This window comes from Porites lutea, chromosome 1 (genome assembly GCF_958299795.1).
Source record: "Porites lutea chromosome 1, jaPorLute2.1, whole genome shotgun sequence".
Lineage (NCBI taxonomy): Eukaryota > Metazoa > Cnidaria > Anthozoa > Scleractinia > Poritidae > Porites > Porites lutea.
In genome coordinates, this window is record NC_133201.1 from 14,421,756 (window position 1) to 14,437,094 (window position 15,339).

A 15,339-nucleotide genomic window follows, 5' to 3' on the forward strand; every position below is an offset into this window, starting at 1 on the left:
AGGCACTCGGAGTTATCTGTAGCTTCTGTCATATCCAGGGTACGTGCATACGGTACAGCCAGATTCCCATAACTTACAACCAGCAGACACAGGATGATACTTCACAATAAATTTTAATGTACATGCTTGAGTAACATCTCGAACAGATTTATACAACTAATACTTGTGAGTATATGACCGCTATAGTAAAGTATAAAGTGCGAGCCCTGGTACAGTACTTTAAAGCTTTTAAGTTTGGAAAGGGAGCTATGTTACAATTTTTGGATTCACTTAAAACATTGGTATCAAACGAAATCCCGAAATGATGGCTAAGTTTTATTCAAAACTACTCTACTAATATACCATAACTCAAGCTACGTCAGGCTCAGTTTAGCTTTCGATAGGTACCACAGAATGAAAACGGATTGCAGTTTGAAAAAAAAAAAAAAAAACCACGCTGACTTTTTCGTGTGTTGTCACGAAGACTAAAAAGCGTGCTTTGTTTTCACCTTTCAACAGAAAAAATTGAAATCTATCTTTTAGGAGTTTTGCGTATGACAGTCAAAAGATGGCTGAAAATACTTAGTTATAATTTCAGCTTCTCTTAAATAAATATGTTGAACTCACCATGACATATAGACCCTTTAAGGTGAGGCGGGAAATTATGATGTACGGCCAGCGGCAGCATTAACAGAACCAATACTAATAACTACTACTGTGTCTAAAGCAATGCAATAAAGAGCAAACCTCTCCTGACTCTAGGATACAGCTCTACATTTCTACTTTGTAGAACTTCTTTCAAAGACACGGGCTGACTCATTCAAACTACGATGTATTATGAGGTACTTGAGTAGCAGTAGCAGGTTAAAAACCTCTACAATATATAGGTACAATGTACCCCTTCCTTATCCAACAGCCTCGGTCGTATTTGTTTTAAAAGATGCGACTGTTTTAAGGTGTAATGGAACAAATTTCGCTTGTTATGTTACAACAACGATTAAGCACTGAATGCAGTTTTTTTTTTCCCCCCAAGAGCTGTGTAAATTCAAAAACCCCAGAAGAGGAAAGTTCAATATAATAACAGTTCTTAATAAACAAACTTATCCTAACATGAAACAACTACAAATGAGGTAAAATGTACACCTTCACCCATTAAGATTATATAGTTCAGAGTTCAGTTTTTTAAAATAGCTATTTAATATCAATGATAAAACACTGACTATCTTCAAATTACTGACATAGTGTACATGACATAAAAACTGTAGTTCATTTGTTAAAAAGTAAAGTAGTTTTAAAATAACTAACAAAAATAAAAAAATAAAAACAAAAGAAAAACGATGCCTGATAAAAAGTTCATCACTTTGGAATACTTGATTTCTCCTTTTAAATCATTTTGTTGAGAGAAGTGATTAAAACAGTGTCTCATCACAATTTCTCAAGCAGCTAGACATTCCCTCAAAATAAAACACTAAGCTTATTTTCAATTCTTTTTTCCGAGTTTGATGTTTGATGTAATGAAACACCATTTTTCATGTTGGATATGCCACTTGTCACTTTTACAAGCTCCAAGTTTTCAGCCACTATTTTTGCCAAACTATCCTTGTTACATTATAAAAACGTGAGACCTAATACCATTATACACCAATGTAACAGCTAAAATGTCAAAACCCTACAATCTCCTTTAATATTCAAAGCAATTAACATCAACATCACAGTGAGATTAGCCTACGTCGCAGACACTCTAAACCTTGTGTACCTCAACTGTACTAACGGGCTGGATGATGATACGTGGGCCGGTCTCTGAGACCAACACATGCACATTTCTGGCCATTTTATCTTTAACCCATTCGCTCCTGGAGATTTTGCCGAAAAACGCGTTTTGAAGCTAGTCGAGTGGTTTTCTGGTCACTGTCGTGCTATAAAGAGCTAAAAATTACCACGAACCGGTTTACAGGTCGTACACTTCGCGGCCTTCTGATCCAGAAGCAAAATATCAGCTTGCGAAGTTCGGGCATGCACAGAAAGCAAAATTTCGAGAGTTTTTGGGTTCAAAAGTGACACAGCAGTCTTGACTTTTACTTTTCGCTTTCTCTCCTTCCCTCTTCGCGTTTCTTGCCTCATTGCCTCCCTTTTTTTTCTCTTGCTGGGCATTTTGTAGGCTTCATTTTGGTGGGAAGAGTTTTTAGCAAAGCTTTTAGGATCTTAGGATTAGGTGAAAGGAAAGGTAGGTGAGCAATGGAACAAGATTTTCATGGAGATTTTCAGGTCAATGGCACATGGTTTTTTGCTTCTTTCTCCGCTATCCTTGACTTAATTGTGCTTATTCTGGTATGGTTTGAAAGATCTCTTCACTCTGCACAAGTTAGCGAACAAAGTTGTCCTTGACCGTTAAAACTGATGACGTCACAAAGGGTAGAAAGGACGTGGATCCGCACGGGGCCCCGCACGGGCGGTTAGAGGCGGTTCAGGGGCGAATGGGTTAAATCTTATGCATATAATACTTGAATCGGATAGCCTGCTTTTTTCCCCCAACGTAAGTAAAAACTCAACCACTGGGGTAAGAGTGTAAAGAGTCTTGATGCAAGCAGCAAGAATAATTAAAATTTTTCTTTTTCTTGCGCTTTGCACTTGTTCTGTCATTTATTTTCACTTGACACAAGCCAATTACGCTTGCATTTATGTGATGCATCCAAAATGTTTTATTAGCTTATCAAGGCATATATATATTTGACAGGTAGAGTTTGGATGAGATGTACAGTTGATTTCTTTTCCTTTCAATGGGTTGTATCAATTTTGTTATTTATTATTCATGTAGAGTGTACACTGTAGAATCTTAAATTAGCTCCCACCATAGTCTTGAAAAAAGAGCATAGGTGTAGAATATACTGAAGTGGCTGGCTATCTTGCAATAATCATTTCAAAAGACGTTAATCTAACCTGTATTTCATAACAGTCATACCTGTTGTACCACTGTACATACAATTTATGATAACCTTTAATCTAACCAATGCATACACGTATTTTTTTGCTTACGATTATTACATCTAAAAAGACAATATTGCATTCAGTCACAGTGCATGAAGTAAAAGCAGACACAAATACAAAATTTTGCACAACTCAAAACTAGTAAAAGAATATTAAACCCACAATTATAAGAAGAAAGTTACCAATGACAGAGGCTGCAAAAGCACCTGAAGTGGGTGCTTCAGTTCGGACATATTCCACCACAGGTGGTTCTCTTGGTAACTTAATAAAATCAATCTCATAATGTCCATTAGCTGTATGTTTCTGCCAGTCTGGCTTTGTGGTCACGTCTGATGAATTATGATAAGACCACACTATCCACCGAAGTCCAGGCTGTAAAAATAACAAAAAATTGGCTTACCATACAACTTCACCTCACATACTTGTAATTTGCTTCAATATAAAATTGAATGTACCATAAAAACAGTGCCCGCAAAGAACCCAGTAGGGAGTAAGAATATCAATTTGAAAGTCATATATACTGGCATTAGTGCTGGAAATAAGATATTAAGGGCACTGAACTCAGTACAGAGCATAATATTTCTGGAAATGAAAGAGTATAATTTATTAATAATATCAAGAGTGATTATAAAACAGCAATTGTTGGTGTAGGGAATTGGGGCAAGATTTCATAATACAGGCTATACATGTAAATTATCAAAAAATAACAATCGGATTGACCAAAAAAAATTCAATCATCTGTTGTAATCATAAAAATCTCTAAACAGGTATTCCATCTAATTCTCTACTGTGTAATCTTTTGAGCTTTTTGACCATGGAGCACTGTTAGTAACTTATTAATGAAAATCATTTGGTAAATAAAACAAAACAAAGTTGTAACAAACCAAAAGAGAGAATGAAGCATCATAGGCCTCTGTGCCATGTTTTTGAAAGTTGCGGAAAATACCCGGTTACTGTATTTATTCGATTAACCGCCCTGGACGCTTATTAAATTTTTGGACCTTGAGAGTGGGCGCTTATATGAGGCTGGGCGCTTATTAAGTGTTCATTATTTTCAGCAAGTGAAGTATGTTTATTTTGCAACAAAACAATAATGCTAACAACAAAACGCGAAGAAGTAACAAAGCAAGGCTTCTGTAAAATACTCTGAAGAAAACTCCGTCTTTGGGGAAGTCTCTTATTAGAATTTATTCACTCAAGTGGATGGGGTGGGGGAGAGTGCTTATTTGAGTTTGATTGGGAGGAGGTGGGGGGTGGGCGCTTATTCAAGGCTGGGCGCTTATTAAATTTTTCTGCCTTTAGGATGGGCGCTTATTCGAGGTGGGCGCTAATTCGAGGTTGGGCGCTTATTCGAATAAATACGGTAGTCAAAATGTTACAGCTTGCCCGGATGTCAAACACATGCCTGGCAGTTTTTTCAACTTGCCACATTTTTCACATTTGTCAGACCCTGCCTCAAGTTAAATTTTACAATGATCCACAGAACCATATTACATAACATGCAATCAATTCTAGTATGATAATTTTTTTACCAGTAATAATAATTAATATTTTGGCCATTTGTCATACACTTAAACTATTATCCCCTCATCAGGCATCCCAGCCACTTTTTGGAAAATCTGATTGGAAAAATAGGCTGTACCAGTTCAAAATATAGGCTCTTTATAGGAGCTAAAAGTAGATTTCATACTAAAACAAGTAACTTGCGTCATGTCTTTTGATATTGGTGGGCAGGTTTGGCAAAACCCATAAATGGCGGACAAAAAAGCGATTGCAAATTTCAACTGCTTCTTGTGGGAACACAGAGTTTACTCAAAACAAAAACTCTGCAACAAATTTAAGTAGTTTTGAATCATAATTATTTTAATATTAAATTTAATTAGCTTCACCAAATAAGAATCATTGGTAAGGGAATACTATTTTTACCGATAAAGAATTTTGATTTTGTTAATTCACAACAAAACTGCTTCACAGTGCAAAATGCAGATATCAGAATATGTCCTATTTATAGCAAATACAGGAGCATTTCTTGAAATATAGCCTCTTTATAGGATCCTGTACAAATTATTGGATACATGTAAATAGGAAATATAGGAGGTCTGGGATGCCTGCCACATGAAAATTTAGCAAACTTCAAGCATCATTCACCTGGTTTTTAAGACATGAAAAATGAACAATCACTATAGGAATTAATAACAACGATTTACTTTAATTCTGGGAAGTGTCATGAAGGGCCAGACTTATCTTGATAATGTTTATAACAATAAATTATTACGGTAGTTTAGTAACCACTCTTGTCTCAAACAGAAAGATTAAATCTAGCAGAGGCTTCTCTCTTGTATGGCTTTTAGCTTTTACGGAGTCGTTCGTTTGTTTACACGCCGTGGTTTGTTTACAAGCCACGCGAATGACTTCATAAATGCTACATGTAAAAGTCATGCAAGAGAGAAAAAAGTGCTCGCCGGCCAACTTACAGCTGTAGGTATTCTCTTTCAAAACAATCACCTACGTTTATCACTGACAACTCCAAACACATTGTAAACCAGTGTTCTCCTCATCAGACACTGTAACTGGAAAAATTTACGACCTGAAGCAACAGTTCTTACCGCCTACAACCACTTGAAGGTTTACTAAAGTTAATTAATAAATAAGTAGTCTTAAAAAATATGCAAGTTGTGATCTCATCCAACTCTCACAAGGAAATGCTGGAATGAATACATGTATATGGAAAAGTACTTAAGTATACAGCTGTTCTTTTACAAGCAACGTATTTTGGAAAGAGATCGTTTCAGACAGAGTAAAAGTTTTGGAATCAAATGTTTTAAATTGTTGCTTGAAGATAACAACGGCTGATTTGTGTAAAATTCTGAAAATAAGCGAAGGGAAATTTGCTTTTCAAAATCGGCTAGGCTTATACTTGGAATGAAATTTGTGTCTAAAAATCGATTGGGCTAGTTTATGGTTGGAAGGAAATTTATGTCAGTAATTTGCAAGAAGTTTTTACTGACTGAACCTGTCGTGAGGACGTAGATCTTTTTAAACGGGTTTCAATAACAATTGAAGTACATGTAGCCAGCAGGTTTAAATAGACAAACCGACTGTATCAACAAGGGGGTGTTAATCCCCTTCTTCCGGGAGGTGTCTTGGGGCATGCTACCCCAGGAAAATTTTGGAATTTCAAAGTCCTAAAATGCGATTTCCAGTGTTCCCGGGACTTAATTGAGCACGTCAGAAGAGCGTATTTTTCAATTAAAAACATATAGCTTTCATTCAGGTTTCACAGCCACACAATCAATTAATGACATATTTTTTTGTTTAGGACATTTTTAAACTAATTGCTTCCTTTTTGAGGAAAAAAGTAGCTGACTGCTCTGAGCAAAGTAGCCGATGTGTTTTGTCGGTCGTCAGTGCTTATTGAAATCCCTGAAGACACAATGGCAAATTCATTTATTGAAATGCAATACTCCGCTAAAAGGTAAATTAATGTTAAATGATAAAGTATGGAGCACAAAGTATCTTAACAACTAGAAACCCAAGTCAAGAGTCAGGAGTGAACTACGCAAACAGCAATAAACTGTAACACTTTTTGACTGCAATCACTTTGGCACATGTAATAGTTCTTAGGCAAATAAAAAAAATTATATGTTGCTGTACTGTTTTTGCTTTGTCTGTTTTTTTGTATTTGAGGGCAATTTCCAAGTACAAGCCCCCAAGAGCTTAGAGATTTAACGAAGGTGTTTTTGTGTTCAAATTTGGGGGGCTAATATTTTCAGTTTGGAGGGGCTTGTACGATCATGGAGGGGGTAATTTTCGGGGTGTTTTACAGTAGGTCTTAACCCTGGAGATTTTGCCGAAAAACACGTTTTGAAGCTATAGTAATCAAGTGGTTCTCTGGTCATTGTCGTACTGTAACGAGCTAAAACTTACCACAAAGCCGTTTACAGGTCATACACTTCACGGACTTTGATCCGGATACAAAATATTTAAGCTTGCAAAGTTCAAGCATGCGCAGAAAACAAGCAGTCTTGACTTTTACTTTTCTCTTTCCCTCCTCCCCTCTTTTTTTGCTTTTTTTGCCTCATTTTTTTTCTCTTGCTGGGCATTTAGTAGGCTTTATTTTGGTGGGAAAAAGCTTTTAGGATCTTAGGATTAGATGAAAGGAAAGGTAGGTGGGTAATGGAACAAGATTAGGGTCAGTCAATGTTACATGGTTTTTTGCCTTTTTCTCTGGTGTCCTTGACGGAATTGTGCTCATTCTGGTACGGTCTGAAAGATCTCTTCACTCTGCACAAGTTGGCGGACAAAATTGTCCTTGAACATCAAAACTGATGATGTCACAAGCGGTAGAAAGGGCATGGATCTGCACGGGGAGTTATGGGCAGCTCAGGGGCGAATGGGTTAAAATGAGGGAATGACATTTCAGAGAACTTAGCTCCTAAATTTCCCAGTGAGGGCAGGGTCATGTCCCTAACTTCACTTCCCCTCCCCTCCCCTCCCCAGGAAAGTGCGTCTCTGGCGCATATTTTTTGCCTTACTGTCCATTAATGGTCCCTCACTTGCTGAGCTAAAAATTAGGGGGAACATTGGTAAACACTGTTAGCTTAAAAGCACGCACATTTTTGGTCTTTATTAATAAGATCTTCACCATTTTGAACTATAAGTTAGGATGTTTTACCGTTACAGTGCAATGTGCTTACCCCAATGACGTGGTCATCAGTATCACTAGTATTCTGCTTCCTCGTAAATTCTATCATCGTCCTGCCATCCACTTCAGTAAGATTTGTTACAATCCAGTCAGACTCCTGTTTGGCATCTGGGGTGGGATGGACATTCCCATCTGTCATGTAATCCTGAGAGATACAAGTATCCAAAGATTGATGTTAACAATCAAATCAAACAAAGTTATGATGGTGTGATGCCCGCAACTGTCACTGACTACAGGGGAATTTCACTTGTAAGTTGGAAAGTGCCAAACTTAAATACTGTGATGCTAGTGATGTCTCCCAGTAGCCTGTCATTTTGTCCATGGATCCAAAAAATATGCAAGTGTATCCATTGTATGTAAAAATATTGCCATTCACAAGAAAGGTGACATTAAGAGGAAGAAGGAAATCAACTCTTTGCCTGTCACATACATAATACTTTATTGTTACCTCCCCAAAGGAAAGGAACAATCATTATTTAAAAGCATTACATTATTTATAATAACTAATCACAATACTCAACTTAATGCTAATTACAATGTTTTTAAACTTAACTACAAAGTATTTACAACATTGTCTAAAAGCTGGCTCCTTAAGGAACATTTAAAAATTTGAAGAGATTGGCTTAATTTAAGAAAAGGTTCCAAATTGTTCCAAAGCTTAACAATCCTGCAATAAAAGGTTCTCATTCTGGAGGCTGTTCTGAAAAGAGGGATGTTTAGCTTTTGGCTACTCCAAGTTGTTCGCTTGCTAACTTGCTCATGGGTAATAAATCGGGACGTAAGATATGGATATTCATGCATTTGAAGGACATAATAGCTTGGTGATAGTACGGTTGGTCCTTAACAGGCAACCAAGAGAGGCTTTTTTTTCTTGAGTACAAATATACCTGTATTTCAGCCACACCGCTGTTCCAAATGGAAATGATAAGGGGCGGTAGCTGTAGATGTACTTATTTTCTAGAATAAATGGAAATTACATGAAATGTCTAGCTACAGGTTTTTGTACAATCATACAATATAGAGCTTCAGTAACCACGAAGATGACAACATGAAAAAACAGTTGGTTTTATGAGCGAAACAACAGCTCTGCATGTGCACCACACTTTTTAGTACTTTTCTTTGACGTCCACCACACAACTACGATGTGAAAAAGTCTCTCTAATGTGACGTTTTATGGGCGATGTGAACACACAATGACTAATTCTACCTTTTTTTTTAACTCAGGATACAGGCCTTTAAGAATTGATTAAAATCTGGGAAAAATCACCCACATTTGACAAATTGAGCGTGTCTAAATAATTATTTGTAATAAATTTTGAAAAGTGAAAATTCATTTCTTTAGTGATGTTTTCACTGCCATTTTCATAGTTCTTGCTTAAGCTCCCTAATAAGAAAGGGAACAGAACTCATGAGTGATGTTACCGTGCTGATTGAAGGAAGACTGGAAGTTTCCAGCGGAAATGAAAGTTGATTATCTTTTTTTTGACAAGGTTTTTTACAAAGAAAGAAAGGACTCAAGTGATTCAGCACGGCGAATGTAAGCACTTTACATGTACTATCACAGTGTTAAAAGAACGAAAGTGTGCTTGCTTCACTTCAGAAGAGAAGACTCACAAAACTATTTGAATAGGAGAATTCCTGAGAGATGGTTCTGTAACTTTCAAGTTTGCTTTACCGGTTCTCTTACCAAAAAAAGGTTAACATTCTCGAGAACGTGTGAATCCGCCGGTGCGACTTAACAATCCTTAGTTCACTTCTGTGCATCAAATGTTTACAACGAGGCCGAATGTTCTCACAGTTTTCACCATCCTGTGTTCAAGAGTTTGGGTAGTGCCATAAAAGTAGCAATTTTTGGAAAACTGCTGTTAGTTTATCTCAAAACTTTTTGTCAAGTGGCTAAAATAGATCACACGCAAGGGCAAGTACAATGTTTGAATACTTGCACACTCTTTCCCTGCCAGAACCTTTTTCCTTCTTCTTACTTTGTTAGTTTGCGACAGTTCCTCTGTTAGTTTTTTCAGTACACTTTGATCAAAGGACTGTTCTTGAAACATGTCGCTTTCTTCTTCACAGGCTACGCTTGTAGGATTAACGGGTGAATGTTATTGTTGTGTTTCATTCATCTGAGCTGAATTACAATTCCTGGCCACAGTTTGTTTCTGCTATTCAAACTTACCCTGGAAAGTTAAACTGCTCTCGCCAATTTTGACCCCTGTAGCACACTCAAAGTTTGTTTTTATTGAATTCTCTCCAGAGCTTATGAATGTGATAAAGTTGTATAAAAATATAAATGTAGGCCAAACCGAATACAAGTTGAAAGGGATGGTGCAATCATGTAATAAACATTTTACTTGCGCAGTTCTCAGTCAAGAAAAATGGACCTATATTGATGATCTTTGTTCCGATGTAAAAGAGTTTTCCAATTTGGCTGCACTGAAAAAAAAGTTTAAGGAAGGATGGTTTTCGCAATATATGAACTAAGCAACACATTTTGTAAAGTAACAGATTCCTTAGCTTACAGTAGCTCAATGAGAGATGAAAATCAGGGGGAACTTAAGCTAGATGTGTGTGTAATAACTCAGTAGTTATTGCTAAGACAGGACATTATTTTTATGAATTCTGTACTAAACACCTCTCATATTTATTCTTATGCAGTTGACAGTTTTTTGGAGGTTACATCATGTTTTTTTCCCACATTTATCAAATTTGACTGTGAGAATTATTATAACTTGTATTAGCAGACCACAAATGTAATAACAACACATGTTCATAATTTTGATATAATTTACTGACTGTTACCAGTAGATATATTTTATGACGTTCATGTTCAAATTCAAATTCTATTCAAATTATTCAACACATAAGCTCTTAAACTGTTTGACCCAAAATAGATACATATTAGCTTGTTGTTTGATTAAATTTTTAAAAAAATTAACATATCTGTCTTTATTACAGTAGATAAAAGACATCAAGTCCATTAGGGAGAGCTACTTACAACAAATCTGACTTGTGCAATAAACTGAGGCCAGAGTCAGCTCATTATTGAAATGCGCCATGACTGAAAACAACCCATTTGACCTACGCCTCAGTCCCATGCGAGTGAAACCAGGGATAAGGCAAAAAGCATATGATGATAATAAAACCTCTCACCTTGCACTTTCCAGATTTATTCAAATAACAAAGCCTCTCAGATAAGAAACAAGAACCCCATAAATGGGGGTACAATGGTCTGCCAACTTGTGTGACAATTTGGTTCTGCGACATGACATGACATGAAAGCAGAGCTATTGGTCCAGACTGACATTTTTTGCCGATTACTTTTCTGTCCTCCAACTCTCGTGTATTATAAATTTAATCGTCTTCTTCCCGTATTTTCCAGATCTTGGATAAAGTAGATAACATTATTCAAGTTCATGGAACGTCTTCACAATCATGACATAAAGATATCATAAAATGTGAAATGACCCCAGAGAAATATTTGCATGAATGTATGCTTCATGCTTGATTGGCTTTCTACTAGAACGCGAGTTCAATCACATCAGAAAAGAAAAATGTCAATAAATAAATAAATAAAAACACTACTTGTCCTCGAATTGTTTCTGTTTGTCCTCTTTCAAAGGACTTGAAGGAAGAAATTATTTGCTAGGACCCATTTAGAAATACCTGTCGATTAAGAAATACCTGTCGAGAGATTCTTTAATTACTTTGGTTCATGCTTTTATAACCAGCCGTCTTGACTATTGTAATGGTTTATTGTTTGGCTTACCAAATGTGCAGATCGCTAAATTACAGCGTGTACAAAATGCAGCAGCAAGACTTATTCTTGGCATTGGAAAGTTTTCTCACATTACACCGGCGCTTTATGAGCTGCACTGGCTGCCGGTTTCTTTGCGTATTGACTATAAGATTTTACTTTTGACTTTCAAATGTATTTATGGCCTAGCGCCAACTTATCTTAGCGATCTTATTAGTATAAAATCGAATTCATTATATAATCTTTATAGGTCTACTGGTAAGCTCTTATTGGACCATCCCAAGGGAAAGATGCTTACAACATTGGGAGCGAGATCATTCTCAGCAGCAGCTCTGAAACTCTGGAATGAGCTACCTGTGGAGCTTCGTCAAGCAACATCACTTGACAGTTTTAAATCTCGACTTAAAACCTATCTTTTTAAAAAGTATTTTTATAGTTTGTAACTTAGTTTATTTTATTCTCACGGTAATGTATTTTGTTTTCTTTTAAACATATAATTGTAAAGCACTATTGATCAGCAAATGTAAATAAGCGCTATATAAATTGGTAAATTATTATTATTATTATTATTATTACCCAACACCTGAAGCTGAAGTTTGTATTCGTGCTTGCATTATTTTTTTGATTTGATTATATCACTGGCAAATCTTTGATACGACAATGCCGCACTCCAGGCTGGATTATTCAAGTTGAATGTATAAGGATTCGGATTCAATTCACTCAGTTTCCTAGCCTTAACCATTAAACTTAAGAGTAATTGCTGTTTGGTGTTCCTATTTTTGTACTTGTTTATTATTGACACAGCATATCATAGAGCTCGAGTGTGATCCTTTTATAGTAAGACATGCTGTTGTTTTCATCAACACATAAACTTTCAGTTGAACTTTTCCAGGCAGCATCTGAGTTGTTTTATTTTTTTCCCATACAACAGCTCACAGTGCAGTGTTCAGTCGATTTATTGCAATCATAGTTTGCTCATCATTTATGCTCACAGATAGTTCATAAAGTTTGCTCATTTCATATTACAAGTCTTACATTTCTCTTTGAGTTCACAGACCGGTCTGTCCCAAAAACGCTCACAATCATCTTTGAGTGTGGACCTACCATGAACGCTGTATGGATGTGTATGCGGAGTGAGCATTGCCTTGGTCCAGTTTCCAAACATGAATTTCCCTCTTCAAATTGATTCAAATGCAACCGATCGTCCCTTCGCAATATAAAGTGTTGGAACTGAAACGTGTTTCAATCCAGGCTCTTTTACAGTAGTGACAGAAAGTACTGAGGGGACAGGAGACAAGTGAAAGGAGCTTTTTACAAGAGGCTTACTACGCAATCAATTTTTCCTGTTTTTTAGGTGATAAGATAGGACTATTATCTTTAGACAAGAATATTATTTTTGTTCCCTTACCACTACCATTTTCATCAGTAATTACCCACTACTTTTGCTCAAAAAGAAAGACGTTTAGCAACAACGCAGGGGAGGGGGACGGGAAACCTGATCCGTCCGCCATTTTGTCTTTTTCCCGCACGGGCGAGGCGGTCTCCATTTTTTGATTGGGCTTTGTCCGGGGCAGCCCAATAAAAAGGGTTGGAAAAAAACAGGGTCATTCCCTGTACAAAGTTTCACTTCAGAAGATATTCTACAATCCATAATATAAAAAAAGTGGGGGCAGCTTTAGTGAGAACTATTGCTAGTCATAATTCAATGGAAATTTTTCTTAGATAAAAGAGGGGGGCATTGGGATTTTCGGTTTTGGCTATTTTTTAGATCGGTTTTTCGGTTTTTGTTGCAAAAGACTTCGGTTTTTCGGTTTTGGTGGTCATTGCGGTTTGCGGATTTTTCGTTTTTTAGCATCTGGTTTTCGGTTTTCGTGAAAAATCCTAGCCGTTTTTCGGTTTTGGTACCTGATGTGGTTTTTGGTTTTTCCTATTTTGTCCTATTTTGGGTTCCGGTTTCTGTTCGATTTGAGCAGCACTTGATCTCGAATAGCCGCGAAACGCCAAAGTTATTTAGAGGAATGCGTGACAAAATAAATGTCATGGTAGGGGATCAAGCATCTCCCTTGACGCCCTGCAAGACTTTGACCTCGCAGATCAGGGCGACCATTTGGTCAGTTTGTGAGCTATGGCTTCCAACGTGCCTCCCGCACCGGAACGAAATGGAAGAAGCAATTGTGGATTGTGTTGCGTTTTTTTACGACTGCTGTTTTGAGTATCTGTTTATTACCACATTAAACCTTAGAGCAAGTTCCTGCTGCCATGTAAAACTGAAAAGGAACTACCGTAATTGTACCGGTTAGCTTCCTCAGTGTCGACTCAGCTCAGTGCAATCGCATGTTAGACAATCGAGTCTCCAAACTTTCAGGTGTTAGTTATCAAATGGAAATGTTCAATTAGAGATTTTCGATTGAAGTTTCCAGAGCTATAGCTTTTTGCAACTGCAAAATTGCAATTCTAAAGAGGACTTGTGTGCAAATTCTCCTAAGTTAACTAGGCTCAATAACTAGTGGCTTTTCGGAAATTGAGCCACAAAGTCCGGGCTCGAGGGAGCGGCAGAAACAAAGCCTATGATTTAAGCAGACACACAAAGATACAAAGGCTTCAGACAAAGTTCATGACATTCACAAGTACTTTGGTGAAATTAGTGTTAGTTTAGTTTGCTCTGTATGCCCCACTTGTCACCATTGTATTGGTTTTTGACGGTTTTGTATGCGGTTTTCGGTTTTGGCCGAATTTTTTTTGCGGTTTTGGATGATTTTTTTCTTCTGTTTTGCGGTTTCTAATATACCCCAATGCCCCCCTCATAAAACACGCAACATTTCAGACATTTATAATTTCATGTCTCGTTTAAACTCAGCCGACGAAATGTACGTGACCATTACTGAGTAAAAAATTGATCATGAGAGGACAAGTCTACACTTTGTCCCTAGTTTAACCCACGTTATTCACCCGACATTTATGGGAGAAAAGAACGTACAGACACACATACTTGCACATCATACGTACAAAAAATGAACTTGAACTTGAACTTTATTTTTATTTAAACATGGTAAATCTATCAGATAAAATAATAATAATAAAAAATTACAATCTACTTTAATCTATATAAACATGATCTAAAAATTTAAATAGTAAAGATAGAGAAAATAAAGAAATTCTGCTTTACATAGATGCCGTGTGCGTTTTATCGATTCAGTCAAAGAAATCGCGACAACCATTTCGAAAAGATTTAAGTGATTTTGCTTGCCGCAATTCAGGGGACAAGCTGTTCCAGATAACCACACCATTATAGCTAAGGTATCCGGTCGTTTCGCCTACGGGTCGTTTCGCCCACAGTCTGTTCGCCTACGAATAGAGTCGATTCGCCTACGAATGGCTAGAAAAACAACGCGCTAAAACATCTAAGTTCGAATGTCTTTAAAAACTTTATTATGGCGGAACCCAGTCGTCTACGAATAGAATGTGTGAAAGATATTTTGCTTAAAATGATTTAAGAAACGTGTGATTGTAAAACTGAGCATTAAGATGTGTATTAAAATGAAATTAACCACCGTTTACGGTCTTTGTGTGGTCGTGTAAAGCGCGAGCAGAGCAGTAAACAAACCACTGTTTACGGTCTTTGTGTAGACTTTTGAAGCGCGAGCGGCGCCTAAACTAAAGAAGGTGAGACTTTTCATTAACATATACGAAATTAGCTTCGGCTTCACCTGACAGTCGTCACAAAGAACTTCTCTGCGCCCTGTGGAATTAAACGCGAATGATCTGTTGTTTAAGGGGCTGGTGTCACTCGGATAACCTAAACGTCCCCGCATGTAATAAGTGTATTAGAATTAAAATGTCGCGAAATGAGTACGCTTCATGGTTACTGAGTGTAATTGGAGAACTGTGTAATTCGCAACTCAGAATATGCGATATT

At 37.0% G+C, this 15,339-nt stretch overlaps 1 protein-coding gene across 1 annotated transcript in view; it reads right to left on the reverse strand.

Moving 5' to 3' along the window:
- Positions 1 to 94: 94 nt before the first annotated feature.
- LOC140945710 (DBH-like monooxygenase protein 1 homolog) overlaps positions 95 to 15,339 on the reverse strand; it is a 16,691-nt gene continuing 1,446 nt past the window's right edge. The window contains exons 2-3 of the mRNA XM_073394752.1: positions 7,662 to 7,814; positions 95 to 3,336 (exon numbers count right to left, since the gene is read on the reverse strand). Coding sequence (XP_073250853.1) covers positions 3,103 to 3,336; positions 7,662 to 7,814 — 387 coding nt within the window. The 3' untranslated portion in view covers positions 95 to 3,102. The remainder of the gene's footprint in view (positions 3,337 to 7,661; positions 7,815 to 15,339) is intronic.